This window comes from Carassius auratus, unplaced genomic scaffold (assembly GCF_003368295.1).
Source record: "Carassius auratus strain Wakin unplaced genomic scaffold, ASM336829v1 scaf_tig00015248, whole genome shotgun sequence".
Lineage (NCBI taxonomy): Eukaryota > Metazoa > Chordata > Actinopteri > Cypriniformes > Cyprinidae > Carassius > Carassius auratus.
In genome coordinates this window covers 68,254-88,594 of record NW_020524568.1, presented here as the reverse complement: position 1 = coordinate 88,594, position 20,341 = coordinate 68,254, and the positions used below count along the sequence as shown (strand labels likewise).

Sequence of the window (20,341 nt, the reverse complement as noted above, 5' to 3'; positions counted from 1 at the left end):
CCTTACCTGTTCCAGCATGCAATGCAATATAAGAGGTACAGATGTGATTTCAGTAGGAATCCTGTCCAGTAAATCACAGTAGTATCTCATATCAACCTCTGTGCTCAGAACAGGAGACTCAGGCTCTGCTGAGGAAACCCATAGGTTCAGTTTACGACTTTAATCAATATTAAAGACTTAAGTACTGTATTAATATAATTTTTATATATTTAGTTGTTGTTGATCCCATTTTGAATGATGAAAGTCATTTGGGGGATTCTTAACTTAAATATTATATTTCTATTTTTATTTTATTTATTTATTTTCAAATTATGGTCTTATTTTTAATGACAAAACATGAATTATTTTAAAACGTTAATGTCAGCTAGAGCCTGTGTAGCTTCATTTCTCTCTATATTTTTATATAAAGGATATTTAAAACCAAAACTCAAAAAAAATATATATATCATATCTTGTACCAGGGTCTTCCTCTGACACTCCTTTCTTCCTTGGGGTTTGTAGAACCTAAAACATAAACCACATTTAATATCATCATCAACAACAAAAAAAACTACATCCTGCCTCAAGACACTTCTGAAGTCAGCTTTTTTTCTGCACTTGCTACATTCAAGGTTTCTGTAGGTTTTATGATTGAATATTTAAGACTTTTTTTAAGATCATGAACAAAAATTAAGTAACTTTCAACAAATCTCCATTACTTTTTAATTCATCTTACAAAACAAAACAAAAAAGTTCTGCTTCCAAATACAGAAATAGCTTTTAATGTATCTTCTGATAACACTGCAAAAAAAATGATGCTATTCCTCAGTATTTTTGTCTTGGTTTCCGATGTAAATCTCTTACTTTAGAAAACATCAGAGGTCTTATTTACTGTGGAATTCATCAAAATGAAGTGAGTTGATTTATGATTAAAACAAGAACAAATATCTACCAATGGGCTAAAAAAACTTAATTAAAATTGAAAAAGTTTCATAACCCACAGACTATCTGTTGTTCTTTTTTTATTAACTTTTGTTTAGTTTTCAAGACTGTTTCACATTTATAACAAAATACTTTTTTTGTAATGCATACAACATGTAATGCCCTGACTTTATCAATTTAAGACCTTTTTAAGACCTTGAATTGTGCAAAGGCAAATTAAGACTTTATGACCCACAGAAACCCTATACCGCATCTTTTATATTAACAGCACTACTGTCAGTAAAGTCTGATGTGTACCTCATTGGAGCTCAGTGGTCGGGACTGTGGGATGGATCTACTGGCCTCGGGCACCTGGATCAACCTCATGCAGTTGAGATAATGGCTGTACTGTCTCCTCCAGTCCAGGGTGTCATACACCAGACATGCCACCCCTCAAATATAGCAGCTCCAAATGCTAGCTGCAGATAGCAGTGGAAGACAAACAGAGTAATGGAATTAGGGAACGTTGATGATATCACATGCAATGGTCTGACAAGGGTTTAAAATGCATTATGACAATAAAATAAACAAATATATTAAACAGAAACAGAAACAAAACTAAATCGCAGGTCTTATTTGGTAGAAGAGAGTGTACTTCGTGTTTTTCATTCACCATTGCTTCAGTGTTGCTTTTGTCCTGGGGCAGCAAATGGATCTTCACGCTATAGTTCAACCTGGCAACATCACGGAGTCTGGATCCCATATTCCCCACTGTTCAAGACTTGATCCAGCTGCTTCCAGAACACATCTAGCTCCCGCTGCCTCTTTTGTTTCAGAATCTCAACTTCTGAACACAGGATGAGTTAAAACTGGGTGATTTAAAATCATGATTTTGTATGCATACAAATACAACACCAGCCTTCCGATGTGGGCCAGCATACTCTGCATGCACTATGTAATAGAATTTGAAAAGTATAAGCTTAATAAAATTCTTAGCAATTTGCCTTGATCTTCGAGTAATTGGTGATCCTCGTCTGCCACTGTTTCCTCTGGAGCCTCTGATTTGACCTCTCTCTCTAAGCCCAATTGAATGATATTGGACACGTGGATACCCAGAGAGTCCAACGCAGAGATTAAATGAGGCTGGCAGAACCCCACAATCAGGATGTAGTGCTGCGGCCCATCATCAGGCTCATCATCTGAATTCAAAATTTAAACATTGTTTGCAAACCCATTTTACTACAGTATTCTACAGATATTTGACTAGAAGCAATGCAGAAATAGATACCTATGTATTTGATTGTATTTTCCTCTTCCCCTCTACGTTTTAGTTTGGTGTCTTTGGTTGGAACTGGAAGCTCAGCAGCTTTCTTCCCCTTTGCTGCTCCTTTACCCCCCTGGTCCTTGCCGGCAGAATTCAGTCCCGCTTTAACAGGGACATTATCCTCTACAGCCTTAAATACATATACTTTATGTTACTGTTTATCTAAGACATGTTTATGTTTTAAATATATGCGTAGTATATTTGATTAGCATTTATCACATATAAAGTGTAAATTTGAATAGAATAACTAAAACGAGTCAACATAGACATGTTTTAGCTAATGGTAAAAAAGCTCTCGCCTTCTGCTCAGCAGCCCTCCTTGTGATGTCATTGTTTTTGATGGCCAGAAGCTGAAACTTTATTAATTTTGCCATCAAGTCCACAGTAATTTCCTCTCCGACATCCATTATAGACTTTGCAACTTCAGTCACCTATACAGAAGCACAAAAGTAGTATTTAGTTGAAAACATGAATATACAACATAATTAAAAAATATATATTATTATTATTATTATTATTATTATTATTATTAATCAAAATGGTTGATTCTTTTTTTTTCTTTACTTAAAATCTGCTCCAAAATTATATATCCATTACAGATTGGCTGGAGCCTAAAACTATACATGATCAATATATGTTTGTGATTGTAACACTTAACTAGCATTTCTGTGTTTTGTGGTGAATAACAATTCCCACCTCACAAAACATGGGAACATCTTTGGTCTTTCTGGTCTTCAGGTTTCCCAGTTCATCGATCTGTGTCACACGAAGATCGGTTTATTTACAACAACAGATTGTAATATTTCTTTAATGTAACATAATTAAATGTCATTCCTTTCCATCACACCCATCTACATGTCACTCATTAATAATACTCTCTAATGATTTGATGTGAATCATCACTGAACAGAAAGCTAATTTCAGACCTTTTCCAGAGTGTCCTCCCAGGACAGCACGCTGAAGAGCTTGCGCAGGGGCTGCTGAACCGCCTGCAGGAGGGCACTGATGAGCTGTTCGTCCTCTGCTCTCTCTGCCTGCACCATAGACAGACTGGCCCTCCAGTCATTCTAGAGTCATGCATGATTCAGAGGAGACAACAATGTACATTCTGCGTGGTTTACAAGATTTTTTTCTTTTTAAAGAAGCAGTTCACCCCAGAATGATAATCAGACACCATTTACTCAAGTGGTTCCAAATCCATGATACAAAAAGAGGGATTGACAGACCTAGTCACCATTCACTTCCATTGTATATTTTCCATACAATGAAAGTGAATAGTGACTGAAATTGACATTCTATCAAACATTGTCAAAATAGAACATGAAGGTGAGTAATTATTAATGCCTGATTTGAACAGATATAGAGGTATAGGTATAGAAGGTATAGAAGAATTAGAACAAACACAATAACGGTTTCTAGAGGAACATTTTTAGGATTACCTCTTCAAATACAGCAGCAGTAAGAGCTGTTTCCCAGTTTTTGTTACCAGCAGCTGCCCCGGGTGGAGTTGTCCCAGATGGAGTAACACTTTTATTCCGTTTGGGGGGCATATTCACTCAAATTTCATTAAACTCACTAATTTCACCGTCAGTGTGACGTCGCTTGTAATAAATACTGTTCTTAAGTTATTGTTTGTTTATTGTTCTTTTATTTTAAAGTGTTTACTCGTACTAAAGTTTGCGTGTCTGGTCAAAGTTTCCTAAAGCGTCCTGGTAACCTATGGAAACCAAACACATCTGCGTATTCTCCGCGACGCGCGTTCCGAATCGCCGAGCATGCGCACACTGAATATAGAGCTTCACGTCACTATTGTGCGCCAGTGCTGAAAATGGCGAGCAGAAAGAGGAACGCTCTTCTCTCTTCACTAGCGGCTTATGGAGATGATTCAGAGCAGGATTCAGATCCAGACACAGATGATCAAGGTATAAACTCTTATTAGTGTTAGGAAACGCATATGAATACCAAGAGTTTGTAATACTGACGGCTTTGTTGTCAGTGTAGGGGTAAAGTTAAATTTAACGTGCGCGAATGACAGCGAAGGACAAAATAGTAATGTTAAATCGGTTTGTTCCACATTTTATTTGCTTAATGGTACAGTTTTTTAAAAAATATCTTTTTCTGCTGCTTTATGTAACTTTGCTTGTAAGCTTAATTGATACGACAGTTAGCCTTACGAAAGATCTCATGTTAATGTATTATGGATTTGCAGTAGTAACAATAACTAGTAACTATAGTATAAATTATTTTAATTGTGTAAAATCTGTGATATTTTGAATCAAATTAATTCGTAACTGTTTAAAATAGGATTTGCCATAGTACTTCACACTTTCACTGTTGTGTTACTTATGATTTCAGCTATTCAGCCTGTCTCATTTTGATCTATTTCATATAGTATAATTGTGTTTTAGCGTTTGATTTTAAGATTTTTGTAACTTTAGCATGGTAACTAATATGGTATGTCGAATCTCTTCTTGATATCATCAGGAAGGGAAGTCATTAACAGGAAAGTCTTTTAAACTTCTAAACATATCCTCAGTGGAATTGAAAAAAGCTTTTTGTGTGTCCTTGTCTGTCAGATTCTCATGGTGGATTGGTGTCAGCTAGCTACGGAGAGGATGACGTGAGTCGTGTGGAGGAAGCAGATGAGAAGCCCTCGGAAAATGAGGACAGTGATGATGACAGCACTAGAAATTCGGTCAGTCTTCAACACAGCTTTCAGTTTAGGGCTTTTCTAGATGTGTCAGACCATTACATCACATGGAATTTAATTCACAAATTTACATTTTTAATGGACCTTCCACTAATTAGAGGAGGTCAGAGCCAGTTGTAATAAAAGGGTGAAATGCTACAATTCTGCAAACAAAAAAACAGGCAAATTATAAGAAAAAGTGTGATCATATCACTTGATTTTAAATATTGATTGTCCATTTTTTTATTGTCATTAGTAGAAAAAATAAATAAACGTTATTTAAATTGTTTCAGATAATTACAAAATATGCACATATTATTCTGTTTTAAATGAACATTATTCTTTACAGCTAATAGCATTAGTGCCATATAAACATTACAAACTATTCCGTAATGTGACAACACTCTGACATATTATATTAAATGCTGTGATCTAGTACAGATGCATCTCAATAAATTAGAATGTCATGGAAAAGTTTATGTATTTCAGTAATTCAACTCAAATTTTGAAACTAGTGTATAAAATAAATTCAGTGCACACAGACTGAAGTAGTTTAAGTCTTTGGTTCTTTTAATTGTGATGATTTTGGCTCACATTTAACAAAAACCCACCAATTCACTATCTCAACAAATTAGAATATGGTGACATGTCAATAAGCTAATCAACTCAAAACACCTGCAAAGTTTTCCTGAACCTTCAAAATGGTCTCTCAGTTTGGTTCACTAGGCTGCGCAATCATGGGGAAGACTGCTGATCTGACAGTTGCCAAGGGTAAGTCACAAACATTCATTGCCTAAGAAGCTGGCTGTTCACAGAGTGCTGTATCCAAGCATGTTAACAGAAAGTTGAGTGGTAGGAAAAGTGTGGAAGAAAAAAAGATGCACAATCAACCGAGAGAACCGCAGCCTTATGAGGATTGTCAAGCAAAATTGATTCAAGAATTTGAGTAAATGTCACAAGGAATGGGCTGAGGCTGGGGTCAAGGCATACAGACGTGTCAAAGAATTTGCTGAACTACAGACAATATCAAAGGGGTCTTACTGGGCTAAGGAGAAGAAGAACTGGACTGTTGCCCAATGGTCCAAACAAAGTCCTCTTTTCAGATAAGAGCAAGTTTTGTATTTCATTTGTAAACCAAGGTCCTAGAGTCTGGAGGAAGGGTGGAGAAGCTCATAGCCAAAGTTGTTTGAAGTCCAGTGTTAAGTTTCCACAGTCTGTGATGATTTAGGGTGCAATGTCATCTGCTGGTGTTGGTCCGTTGTGTTTTTTGAAAACCAAAGTCACTACACCCGTTTACCATGAAATTTTGGAGCACTTCATGCTTCCTTCTACTGACCAGCTTTTTGAAGATGCTAATTTAATTTTCCATCAGGATTTGGCACCTGCCCACACTGCCAAAAGCACCAAAAGTTGGTTAAATGACCATGGTGTTAGTGTGCTTGACTGACCAGCAAACTCACCAGACCTGAACCTAATCAAGAATTTATGGGGTATTGTCAAGAGAAAATTTAAAAATAAGAGACCAAAAAATGCAGATGAGCTGAAAGCCACTGTCAAAGAAACCCGGGCTTCCATACCACCTCAACAGCGCCACAAACTGATCACCTCCATGCCAAGCCGAATTGAGGCAGTCATTAAAGCAAAAGGAGCCCCTACCAAGTATTGAGTACATGTACAGTAAATTAACATACTTTCCAGAAAGCCAACAATTCACTAAAAATATTTTTTTATCGGTCTTATGAAGTACTCTAATTTGTTGAGAGAGTGAATTGTTGGGTTTTTCTGAGCTAAAATCATCACAATTAAAAGAACCAAAGACTTAAACTATTTCAGGCAGTGTGCATTGAATTTATTTAATACACGACTTTCTAATTTTTTTAGATGCACTTGTAATTCTGATTATTTGTCATTTGTAAGTACTTTCAGTACAGATGTTCCTTATATCAAAATATTGCAGGTTCCTTTGTTTGTCCCTCTTTTTTCATTTCAACTCTGATTATTTGATTGATGCTATTTCCCACTGTCTGTGGGACCATTATATGACATCAGCTGCAATTAAATAAATCAGAAAAAATGTCACAGTCAACTGAATCTCCAGTTATTCTCAGAGCACTATGGTTGAAACTTTGTATACCTGATGGGGGAGCTCTTTATGTTTTTGGCTGTGTTGACCCTGTTCACTTTTATTTTCATAGGAAGAAGAGGAGTCAGACTCGGAGCGGACCCAAGATGATGTGAAGGTATTTGACCCCACCTAAATTCCCTTCCTGACTGCTCTGGGGTTCAGGGTATCAAACCCAAGACCTACCCATCCTCTTTATTGTGATGTTATGATTGGTCTCAAACTAAGAGAACATAGCATCACTCAAACTGAGCAACATGTGTGTTTGAACTTGCAGAGAAGGGTCATATCAGAGCAATACAGCATGTCCTTAAAGGGGGGGTGAAATGCTATTTCATGCATACTGAGTTTTTTACACTGTTAAAGAGTTGGATTCCCATGCTAAACATGGACAAAGTTTCAAAAATTAAGTTGTATGTTTGAAGGAGTATTTCTGTTCCAAAAATACTACTTCCGGTTTGTCACAAGTTTCGGAAAGTTTTTTTCGAGTATGGCTCTGTGTGATGTTAGATGGAGCGGAATTTCCTTATATGGGTCCTAAGGGCACTTCTGCCGGAAGAACGCCCGCTCCCGTACAGCGAGGCTGAGCACAGACATTTCACTGATCAGAGCGATTCACTGATCAGAGCGAGAGCATCGCGAAAAGTCACAAAAGAAGTGTGTTTTTGGTTGCCAGGGCAAGACAACCCTGCACAGATTACCAAAAAAAAAACAGCATTAAGGGACCAGTAGATGGAGTTTATTTTTACAGAGCATCAACGGAGTTGTGCAAGTGTTTGTGTTTGTTCCCCTGCATTTCGAAGATGCTTGTTTTACAAACAAGGCCCAGTTTGACGCCGGGTTTGCACATTGTTTATTTCTTAAGGATAATGCAGTCCCAACGAAAAAGGGTCACGATCGTGTGTTGGAACCACATGCGGTGAGTAAAACTGCTTCAAATATCTCTGTGTTGTTAACTTAGCTATCGGCGCGTAAGCACATAAAGTAAACAACATGCGATGTTGTCATCAAACTGCACGAGTAAAACTGCTTCAAATATCTCTGTGTTGTTAACTTAGCTATAGGCGCGTAAGCACATCAAGTAAACAACATGCGATGTTGTCATCAAACTGCACTTTCCACATGTTCAGCTTAAAAAAAATATAAAAAAATATAAAAAAAAGACGACAAAGTGGAACTTAGTCATTTTCCAAAACCGCTAAGCAAATATATACAGTTTCAGTACATATCACATAGAGACGTTGTTGCTGATGCTGCTCTTGTTAAATTTCAGCCTCTGGATCTGATTCTGGATCATAAATATACACTGAATCTGACTGTTAGCCATGGTTTGTTTTGGTTGGTTTTGTCCTCGCGGTGTCACAGCTTCCAAACGCTCTCAACGCAAAAGCCTACTGGCGCTCGTGATTCTTTAGCTCCGCCCACACGTCACGCCTCCAGCCACTCATGTTTTTCCGGGAAAAAATGGTACAGACTATCTTTCTCTTATGAATATAATAAAACTAAAGACTTTTTGGAGTTATGAATGATGCAGTACTACTCTATAGGTACTCAGGATATTGAGTGAAAACAAGCATTTCATCCCCCTTTAATGTTTTCATGAATTTTTATTGAACACTGGGTTTATGCACAGTTACTTTGGTTACACATTCTTTTCAAATTTACAAAGTGTTCAAAAGTTTGGAGACAACAATGTTTTCGATGTTTTTAACATGTATTTGACTACAGTCAAAACCGTAATAATATGAAAAAGTATTACAGTTTAAAATTGTTTTCTATTTTTAATATATTTTAAAATGTAATTTATTCTCAAGTTGGCAAAACTGAAACATTTCTTATTCTGATCTGACCTGCTTAGTATTTTGGGGAATCTGTGAAACATTTTATTCCCAGGTCCTTTGACAAATAGAAAGATCAAAAGAGCAACATTTATTTGAAATAGAATATTTTGTAACATTGCAAAGGTATGTCACGTTCAATCAGTGTTATACATCTTTGCTTAATAAAACAATTTCTTTCAAAAAAAAAAAAAAAGTCTTACTGACTCCAAACTTTTGAATGGTAGTGTATATGGTATTTGCATGGCACTATCACAATAGTGCCCAGAAACACATTTATGTTGTTATTTTATGTTTAAAGTTATAAGTGCAAGAATCTAGATTCAGTTTCCTTTTAAAAGGATTTCAAATGTTCAAAGCATTTCAGTGGCAAGTTATTTCATGCACTGACATTAGTTTTTTTTAATAGAAGCTTGTGATGTTGCATATATTTAGAGCCACACCCCAAAGACAGAACCCTTTCCGTCTTGCTTGCTAAATAAGAGCATCAAAAAAATGTTTTGTAATGTATTAAATTGATTGCTTAATTACTTTTACAAATGTAAGAGTTATGGTGCTTTTTATTTTGATGTGGGTTGAGTTCATTTTTGTCCTTTTAGACTGTTGTTCACCCAAAAACTACAATTCCCATTTATTCACTCTCTTGTAGTTTAAAAACCATATGGTGTTTTGATTTTTATTGGATACTTAAAAGGGGAATTTTGAACAATCTTTATGTACCTATTGCATAAAAATAATAGCATATGGGTTTGTTTTGGAATGGCATAAAAGTAATTAAATCTTCACTTACGTAAGTGTCTTATGACTGTATGATTCAGACATTTGTTTTGTTTTTGCTGTTGATAAATTGCATGCAGGGGCATGAAAATGAAATGGCAAGAGTAGTATAGCCACAGGGATATGATATTTATCACGACATGGAAAGCAGAATGGCGGTGTAGTTTGTTTATTTTTATTTTTTTTGCCTAGTTTTATTATTCAGTGGCTTCGCACTTTGGGTCTGATTTCATTACTTTCGGTTTTTAAGACTTCCAGGAGAGATATTTTGTTTTAAAAGTTACAGCACATGATTAAACCTTTTATTTCTGAATCGCAAGCAGTGTTTAAAGATCTGCACATAACTGCATAAAAGAATACTCTTAACAAAATATTTAATTGGAAAAAAAATGTGATGATTAAAAAAAAATGGTCAAGTTTATCCCTTGGCTCTGCTGTTGTTGGACTTGGAGTTGACACAAGGGGGCACTAACATTTTGTTAAATGAACAAATATGTATTGTTATTAGCTGAAATGTCAAAATTGCTAGAACTGATTAATATTTGGCTATATATATATATATATATATATATATATATATATATACACACACACACACACACACACACACACACACACAATATAGGACATGTGAAGTAAAATGTGTCACTGATTTTCAGTTATGCATGTTTTTCTTTTTCTTCTTTTGTAGGATGTCACAGAAGTGGAAGTTAAAGACCCTAATGAGCTTGTTGGTAAGTATAAAATGAATCAATCATACTTTCATTTTCAAATAAAAATGTTTCAAAACTTGGCTTGAATGTGGTAGATTGCACCATATCATGCCTTCTTGAAAAGAGCACTGTATGTATTTCTGCTCCTGCCAACCTGGTGTGATTGTTTTGTCAGAATCTGTGTATATGGTATTATTACTTCAGCCTGATATAGAGGAGGAGTACAGTCTTCATAAAACTTTATAATATGCAACATTATAAACAACAAAATGCATTTCACTTTCCCTCTCTTTCACAACACTTTCCCTTTGTGGTTATATTATTTATAATGCCACGTATCTTTCTGATGCAGTCAGAGACTGAATTTACGGTTGTAGGGAGTTACAGTAAACAAGTCACTTGGGCAAGTAACTGAACGTTCCACTTTGTCTTGTTTTTCCTTCTCATTAAAATTTGAAAATATCCGAATAGACCATAAGACAAGAAGGTCTTATCAGAGAATCAAAGTTTTCTTTGTGGTTGGGAGACAGAAGCTCTTTAGATTTGTCCCTAGTTTTCCCTCCTTCCGTTTCTTGGAGTCCTGCTTTCTTGGAGTGTGTGATTTGTGCCACTTGTTTGGGAGGACACTGAACTCTGAAGATGCCAGAGAAATGAGTCACTTAAAGTCAATGCTTAATTACTTTGATGGAGAGGAAATGACAAAAAACCAACCCATGGGGAGAGATGTTCTGTTCTAAGATCAGCTAAGATCCACACTGTAAATGAGGTCAGGGATAAGAAATCTGGCTCGAGAGCAGCAGCAGGGTTTTTAGAGGCTTTATAGAAGACCCCCATCTTGCCAACATTCCTGCACACCCTTGCTGCCTGCTGCTTCCACATTTACTCTAATCACACTGTAATTATTAGAACAAGGTTGAATGTTTTATAAAACACGTTTTTCAGACCAACTACACAAAGCTGAATCCATGAGAGCCTCAAATATAATCCCACACTCCAAGTCACACTCCTGACAGCTTTATACTTAAGTTTTTATATTTTCTAAGTTGTGTTAGTCTTTGATGTTTTGGCTTTGTTGCTAGGGTGTTCTGGGTGGTTTCTAAGTGGTCGCTTGCAGTCAGAAGAGACCACATGTCTATGTCACTGTGGAAATATTTTTCCGTAATGCCGCCTAAATGTTAACTTTAGCCCCTTTCACAGTGCACGTCGGACCCGGCAAATTGCCGGAACATTGCCGGGTCGCCTTCTGTGTGAAAGCAAACACGTCCCGGCATTGATTCCTGCATTGAACCCGGGTCGGGGACCTAGTAACATTGCCAGGTTCGACCCGGGGCGAGCCTGTGTGAACAAAAGCCCGATCCAATGCCGGGTTGAAGTGATGACGCGTGTTATCATGTGACTCTTTTACCGGCGGTTTTGAAGGAAGATTAACGTTCACAAACTGAAAAATATGTGCAAACTGTAACTGACGCCGAAATCGTTCGCTTGCTTCAGTGAAAGTATAACGTGCCTAACGTTTTGGACTCGTACATTACACGTCACACCCTGATGTCACGTGTCGTTACGGGATCTTTACGGGTTGTGTGTGAAAGCACGCACATATCCCGGGTAATCACTGGCAGTGTGAAAGTGCAAAATCTAGCGACCCAGGAAAAATTGCCGGAACACTTTACCCATGTATTTTCCGGAATGGCAGTGTGAAAGGGGCTACAAAAAAAGGCGTGGTTTCAGTAACTGCAGTTATTATTGAAGCAGTCATGTCAGGGAGATGCTATGTGTATCTAGGCGAAAGCAAACGCACTATTTGGCCTTCCTAAAACAGATGCATTTAGGAATCTTGTAAGATTACTTAAAACAGAACGCGTTTTATGGACAAAAGTTTCATGAAACTAGGAGAGGAGGTCATTCTGTCTTTGCTACGACAATCTGCCGCTTCTGAAACAGCTACTGTTAAGTATGTTTTGTATGTTTATGTTCAAATGCAGAGTTTTGCGTATCGCGTTTGTGTGTTTGTGCGCGTGTATTCGCTGTCTGTGAGAGAGAGAGAGACAATCACATGGTGGAGTCAGCTGTATTAACGGTCCGTGGCTTGTGTACTGCAAACACATACAAGCTCCATCATAGGCTTTAAATGCACACTTTTGGTTCAGTCGGACTGAATTCATTACGATTGATGAATCTACATAAAGTGATCGGATTGATGTGCACGTTTATGTCACAAGCTTCAAATTGGAATAGATTTTTTAGACATGTGCACACTGCTTAAATAGTGAAAAGTGAAAGTGACATATAGAGTTTCTCACTGTTTACACATAATAATTCCTCCCCGTATTCTTTATTCAAAAGGAAGAGCTGCTCATTCCGTGAGAGTCATATGTCATTACGTTATTTCTGCATTATTGCACATGCACAGTTCTTTCAGTTTCTTGGTTCAATCCGATCGAGTGTTTACATGCACTCTGTCGTTTTAGAAGAGGAATAAACCACCCCCTTCAGTCGGATCAAAATTTCATTCCGATCGAGCTTAATCGGTCAGTTTAAGGTGTTTATATGAACATTTTTCAATCCAACTGAGCCGTCAATCCGATTACAAATAGATTATTTGGGTGCATGTAAATTAGCCACTGTGTCTGTCATGCGACTCTGTACCCCTTTTGGGCTTGAACTGATGGTAAAACTAAGGACATATTCTGTTACACCAAATACACAAAATAATGATCTTTAAAAAAGCATCATATGACTCCTTTTATTTTTATTTTCATTGTCATTTCCCTCAGTAAAGCCTTTAAATACACAGTCTTATTATTCTCAAATTTTTCAATACTCTAAACAGTGTCTGAAACTTTGCATTACAAGTAGGGTTGTGCGATTTAATCAAAATTGTTCTAAGATCACGATTTGAGCATGCGTGTTTTCTAAATCACTTCATAGCAAGCCCCGACCTCCCACAGTATGCTATCCGAAACCAATCAGAATGCAGCATGCCTAAATGGAGTGCGAGGACAGTACCGACTGGACATATACCTACATAACTTACAGATTCTCACACACTGTCTGGTGGGTATTTTTTCCCAGCCCATGTTAACAGATTAGAGCGTTCACACACTGCACATGGTAAAAGATGTGAACAGAGAAGGTTAGAAATAGAAAGGTGTGAAAATAATTAATATATAGTGCGTGAGCATAGAGAGAGTTGAGTTTGAGCAAGAGGAGAGACGCGTTTTAAGTGCCCGCACTCTCTCCGGGCGAGTTTTATAACTTCAACTTTTTATACTTAGTCTAAAATTTTGAACCATAACTACAGGACAGCAGTTTTGCCACAGGGTTGTTCTCAAATGTACAGTTTATGTAAGGCAGCTCTGGCTGAAAAATAGTTTGACCTTTCCGAAGTAACTCTGCAAGTTTCCATTTGTCTTTGCAAGTTTATGTGTGTGTGTGTGTGTGTGGTGTGTGTGTGTGTGTGTGTGGGCATTGCTTAGGGAACAGTGCCACATCTAGAAGGCCCCACCCAGAACCTTCCTTGCCTTGTTTCAACAAACGGAGGCATGTTTTGGGCCACAGTCACTGCCTCAGACATGCCCAGGTGTGAGAGAGGCGGAGAGAAGAGAATTCAGCAGTGGCCTGTTTTAACCAGTATAATTTGAATAGTGTTCACTGCTGCGTGTGTACGCAACCACAAATACCATTTCTTGGTAATTTTCTCCAGCGATGTCTGACAAAGACTGCTGATAGATGCTTCTAGCTTAAGGGGGGGGAAATCATTTCTGCAAATTCTTACCAAATTGAAGTAGCAGTTCAGTGTCATTTAAAAAAATAAAAGTGAAAAATGAAATGTAGCTTGAGGTTAAAGTTGCATAAAGAATCCAGAATGTTTATGTTTGGAAATTTCATACAACTGATGGGAGAAGTATTTTCTTTAGGCATGGTTAATTTATGTGTTTTTTTATTTATTTAAATACATATATGTTGAAATGTATCGTGGACGTCGTGGACTAGTGGTTAGAGAGTATGTTTCCTAACCCTAAGGTAGTGGGTTTGAGTCTCGGGCCGGCAATACCACGACTTAGGTGCCCTTGAACAAGGCACTGAACCCCCAACTGCTCCCCGGCACCGCAGCATAAATGGCTGCCCACTGCTCCGGGTGTGTGTTCACTGCTGTTTGTGTGCACTTTTGATGGGTTAAATGCAGAGCATGAATTCTGAGTATGGGTCACCATACTTGGCTGAATGTCACTTCCACTTCCACTTACATTTCTAATCATGTGCTATTTGTGATAAAGAAAATATACAAATCTAGTTTGTTTTATGTATGACTTACTGTCATTACTCTATTGCAACATTTTGTACAGTATAGATGTATTTGCTGTCTGAGAGTATTTTTTCTTTTTCACAGCACAGTTTTCAGAGAAGGTTCGGAATATGTCTCCTGATGAGATCAAAATTCCTCCTGAACCTCCTGGGCGTTGTTCCAGTCATCTGCAGGTGAGATGGTTTGCTATATCCTGTTTGAGATGTTCCTAACCTCCTGCCATGGGCACCAATGAGAGAAATCTTGACTGCACTTGTTCACTTTGCTTGTTTTTTGATAGATGCTAGTCTGAGCTATCAAATAGCTTGACTACTGATCATTCACAGACTTATGCATATTGCCAATGACAAGAGTGGGCCAAAATCAGTTCTAATCTGATCAGTTGGCTGCTGTGCAATTTCCAGGAGTCACATTTTTACCAAGCTGTGTTAAAGACTGCTGCAGTGAACCCATGTTCAGGTCATTTTTGATCCTTTAAAGATAACTTTTTTTTTTAGCCATTTGCACTGCACTGTGAACTGACATGAACAACCATAAACAAAAGTATTTTAAATAACAAAGCTAAATAAATACTGCATAAAATATTACCCATTGTTATTTTTGGAGATAGTATATTGAGCTTAAATCAAGTATTTAAATGAAGTCGTCATCAGTCTAAGCACGGTTACTTTAATTTGTATAAATACTTTTGTGAATCCGATGCTAAAATAATATAGATTGTGCCATTTATTTATTTTTTGGCCATATATCAGCGAAAAACATTCTCTCAGCTGCGTTGTTTTGATTGGACTGCTCCTTGTCAAACCACGTTGATACTAAGATCATTTTCGAACACATTTCATTAGAATTTAGTTTAGTTTGTGTGTGTGTGTGTGTGTGTGTGTGTGTGTGTGTGTGTGTGTGTGTGTGTGTGTGTATATATATATATATATATATATATATATATATATATATATATATATATATATATGTATGTATGTATGTATGTATGTATGTATGTATGTGTGTATGTGTGTATGTGTGTATGTGTGTATGTGTGTATGTGTGTATGTGTGTGTATGTGTGTGTATGTATGTATGTATGTATGTGTGTGTGTGTGTATGTATGTATATGTAGTATGTGTGTTAAATTCCTAATTGTCAAACTACTTCCTGCTGTAGCTCTCTCTCTCATGAGCTATCAGGACAGGTGAACATAGGTGGTGTTTTCACACTACAGTACAACCTTGTTTTGATAGATGGGCTATGCTTTTCCATGTCATGATTAATATCATGTCCCTGTGGCTATGCTTTTTTTCGCTGTTCAGACATGATCCTCATTCCCTTATACATCTGAATTTGTCTTCCTGTGAACTTACTAGTAGTAAATTCTCTAAGATTTAACTAACATTAGTCTCTTAACTGTCAACAAACAACTTTTCGATTTATTTGACGACTTTGAATGTTATGGAATACTAGTGATCCTTGGAGACTGGTTGTCAAAAATCACCCTCTAGTTCTAAAAGTTCACACTGAAACAAAGACTTTATTCATTCTTGGTGTCTCGCAGCACTTGGAGCAAAGAGGCATTTTTTGTCTTGTTTTGTACAGCACTTCTTTCATTTAAAATGAACTCAAATAGGCTTAAAATGGAGTTTGTTAATTTAGCAATATCACACATGCACTTAATATCAGTAATGATAGGGGAAAATAACGACTCCCTTTTCTGTTTGTAGGAAAAGATCTTTAAACTTTACGAGAGGAAGCTTCATGGAGATTTTGATACAAACAGCCATATTCAAAAGAAGAAAGAGTTTCGCAACCCCAGGTCTGCAGATAACAAGTGTTTATGATCCACTGTGCACTAGACATAACTGGAAGTAAATTACCTATTGATATTGTTTTATTTGTTTGCAACCTAATCATGTGTTTGTGTTTATAGTATTTATGAGAAGCTTATCCAGTTCTGTGGTATTGACGAACTTGGAACCAATTACCCAAAAGTAAGTGTAATGCTTACTTGTTAATACCACATAAATACCATACATTGTATTCATGTCTGTTGCAAAATGTATTTGTTTACTTCTTCACAGGACATGTTTGATCCTCATGGCTGGTCAGAGGATTCATATTATGAGGCACTAGGTAAATTTAGCTTTAAATTCGGTTTGACATTTCATATGGATTGCATTGACTACATCTGTTAACCATTTGTGTGCTGTTCTCTCCACAGCCAAAGCTCAGAAAGTGGAGATGGACAAGCTGGAAAAAGCTAAAAAGGAAAAGACCAAGGTTAGAGCCCTGAGGCACTCAAAAATACATAAATAATAATAATAATATTAAAACATTTGTTTGTACTGTCTGGGCCACAACATCTTTGAGAGTTAATATTTGTTCTTACCCATATGTCTGTAGATTGAGTTTGTGACATGCACCAAGAAAGGCAGCACTACTAATGCAGCAGCTATGGCCACAAACACGACTTCCACAGGTACACCAAATGCATAAGTTATATTACTCCTTTATAATAATAGCCTGTTAATACTTTTCATTATTACTGAAACAATATTTTAATGGTTAATATTGATCAGATACTTTAATAGTACATTTAATCTTTCTGTATGTAAATTATTTAGCCTCTTTTTCAAGTAAATAAATATGATGTGTAATTATATTTAATACAATATTAAAGTGGAAAACCAGTTCCATAAAAAAAAAACAGTACTGGTAAAAAGTATACTGATCAAAAAGTAATTTGGACCAAAATGAGATCTGTTCCATTTCCCACTTTATTTCTTGTTAATTTTTGGAGATTTTTGGGTGGCATAATGTGGTCTTTTATAAAGACCTTAAAGGGGCTATATATTCAAAATGTTTATTTATTCCTTTATTTATTGCCTCATTACTTGTAAGGAAAATTAGACTTTCCCCAGCTTCCTAGGCTGTCAAGAAAGCCTGTGGACTGATTTTTAAGTGAAGGTCTCGGGATTGTTTGCTGGGAAGATCTGTGACTTTTGAGTCACTAAATCACATTCAGTCTCTTGTATGTTTCATGTGCTCCAGTGCCAGCTTGACCAAACAAGTTGCTGGCTGCAGTACTTTTTTACAGTCACTGGTGTCACTAAAAGCAAGGGTTTCTGAATTCTACATATAGCCCCTTTAATTGTAAAAACACCATAGGCAACAGCCTTCACTTTACTAATGTCTGTTTATAGTATAGTAAGTCTGAGTTTGATGACCTAGCAGATGCTCAGAAGAGGAAGAGCAAATGGGACTCAGCAGTGCCAGTGACCCTGGCACAACCCGCCCTCCTCACCACCACTGCCACCCTCCCTGGAGTCGTCTCTGTGACCACAACAGCCAGCGGCACCAAGACCACAGTCATCTCTGCAGTGGGAACCATTCTCAAAAAAGCTAAGCAATAACATGAAAAAAGGCAGGGTTATTTCACTTCAGATTGCCAGATTGATAGTGAATGGCAGTGCTACATGCTTTTTTTTTTTAGTTGAGCAACAGATGGTTTTAACTGTCTGGCAACTGGAATAGATGATGTTTATCTCATTTTCAGAAAGTGAAAATTCTGCATATAGTTTTATAATGACATAATTGTATCATTCATCTCTGTGCTCGGTTTTGACTAGCTGTTTCAAATGCGTTCATCTGCTGGTTGATTCTTTGATTTAAACTTATTGGTTTGTCTTTGCCAGATGTTTTCCATTTTAATTCATAATTTGTGTATGTAAAAATTATCCTGCCTGTTGCAGTAAAGTCACCTACCTTTCATGTCAGACATATGAAAACTTTTCTGTAAATTACATTTTTCTTTGGGAATATTTTTTTTTATTTTTTTAAATCATTCAGTGTTTGATAGATGCCCTGTCTGGTCTTTCTATAGTCTGTTTCCATTTTTATGTTTTGGAAAGGCCATGTACACAGAACACCAATTAATCATCAACAGAGTATTCTTTCAGTATCTTATTACAACTAATTGACTATATTATTGCATTTATTATAAGACACAAAGGGTCTTATATTTTGGTACAAGTCTATTTTCTGTAATTTCTATCTTTTTATTTTAGCAGTGCAAGTAGGTATTTTTATGTGTATATTAAGATGACTCTGGATTCTCTGTTGCTCAGCAGTGTAAAAATAAATGTTTTTTTTTGTATAAATGCAAATCTATTGAATTGTTTCATTAATCACGCCGTTTTTTTTTCTCCTCTCCTCCCCCAAATCTAAAAGCATCTGCCTCTGGGATGAAGTAATTTCAGGTAGTGCGGAGGAGTGTTTTTAGTTCTAAATTTGGAAGATGGTGTGTGTTTTCAAGATGGATCACTGATTTATATTCTCCCAATGCATTTCCATTTTGAGCTCGAGGCATTCAAACTTTTGTTCAAGCTAAGAAATCCTGGGCAATGAGGGTCATTGGTGGCATTTTCCGTCATTTATATTTAAAACCATCTGCTGGGAATGTGGTGGTGCAGCCTAGTGGATGGATAGATAGATAGACACAAACTCACCTAAAGGATTATTAGGAACACCTGTTCAATTTATCATTAATGCAATTATCTAATCAACCAATCACATGGCTGTTGCTTCAATGCATTAAGGGGTATGTTCCTGGTCAAGACAATCTCCTGAACTCCAGACTGAATGTCAGAATGGGAAAGGTGATTTAAGCAATTTTGAGCGTGGCATGGTTGTTGGTGCCAGATCTGCTCAGTTACTGGGATTTTCACCCACAACCATTTCTAGGGTTTACAAAGAATGGTGTGAAAAGGGAAAAACATCCAGTATGTGGCAGTCCTGTGTGCGAAAATGCCTTGTTTATGCTAGAGGTCAGAGGAGAATGGGCCGACTAATTCAAGCTGATAGAAGAGCAACTTTGACTGAAATAACCACTCGTTACAACCGAGGTATGCAGCAAAGCATTTGTGAAGCATTGTTTCTGACCATGTCCATCCCTTTATGAACACAATGTACCCATCCTCTGATGGCCACTTTCTGCAGGATAATGCACCATGTCACAAAGCTCGAATCATTTCAAATTGGTTTCTTGAACATGACAATGAGTTCACTGTACTAAAATGGCCCCCACAGTCACCAGATCTCAACCCAATAGAGCATCTTTGGGATGTGGTGGAACGGGAGCTTCGTGCCCTGGATGTGCATCCCACAAATCTCATTTAAATGCAGAGCACAAATTCTGAGTATGGGTCACCATACTTGGCTGAGTGTCATGTCACTTTCACTTTATAGATCTGGGCTTGGTAATAAAAAGGTTGTGGGTTCAAACCTACTACCATTTATGTAGACATTTCTCTAAGTGACAGTTTTTTTTTTTTTTTGTGTGTGTATATATACACTACCATCCACAGGTCTGGGGTTTGTAGTAGCCTATATTTTTGTTTGGTTTTGAAAGCGTCTACAGCATAAGTGTCTTATGTTTATTTGATCAAAAATACAGAATTATGAAATACTATTATAATTTACAGTACTACTATTATAATAAAATTATTATCAGTTGAAAAGAGTTGTACTGCTTATTTTGTGGAAACTGTTTTTTCAGGATTCTTTGATTAAAAGAATGTTCAAAAGGATAGCCTGTATTTGAAATGGTTACACTGTCTCAAGGTATTAACTGTTACTTTTGATAAGTTTAATGTATCCTTGATGAATACATGTTAAATTATT

General features: G+C 36.9%; 1 protein-coding gene and 1 pseudogene across 3 annotated transcripts; one reads left to right on the top strand and one right to left on the bottom strand.

The window, feature by feature from the left end:
- Positions 1 to 6: 6 nt before the first annotated feature.
- LOC113074627 (sperm-associated antigen 17-like) lies at positions 7 to 3,945 on the bottom strand (annotated as a pseudogene).
- A 53-nt stretch (positions 3,946 to 3,998) lies between these two features.
- On the top strand, positions 3,999 to 18,815 carry LOC113074625 (SAP30-binding protein-like). 3 transcript variants are annotated; one of them, XM_026247452.1, is made up of 11 exons: positions 3,999 to 4,146; positions 4,801 to 4,919; positions 7,109 to 7,153; positions 10,342 to 10,384; positions 14,754 to 14,842; positions 16,384 to 16,475; positions 16,590 to 16,650; positions 16,741 to 16,792; positions 16,881 to 16,939; positions 17,063 to 17,138; positions 17,894 to 18,815. In XM_026247452.1, the coding sequence occupies exons 1-11, from the start codon at positions 4,053 to 4,055 to the stop codon at positions 18,070 to 18,072; spliced, it is 909 nt and encodes a 302-aa protein (XP_026103237.1). In that variant the 5' UTR covers positions 3,999 to 4,052; the 3' UTR covers positions 18,073 to 18,815. The 3 variants fall into 3 exon arrangements, with proteins under 3 accessions (XP_026103237.1, XP_026103236.1, XP_026103238.1); XM_026247451.1 differs by having other exon boundaries at positions 17,891 to 18,815; XM_026247453.1 differs by having other exon boundaries at positions 17,863 to 17,999.
- Positions 18,816 to 20,341: the final 1,526 nt, after the last annotated feature.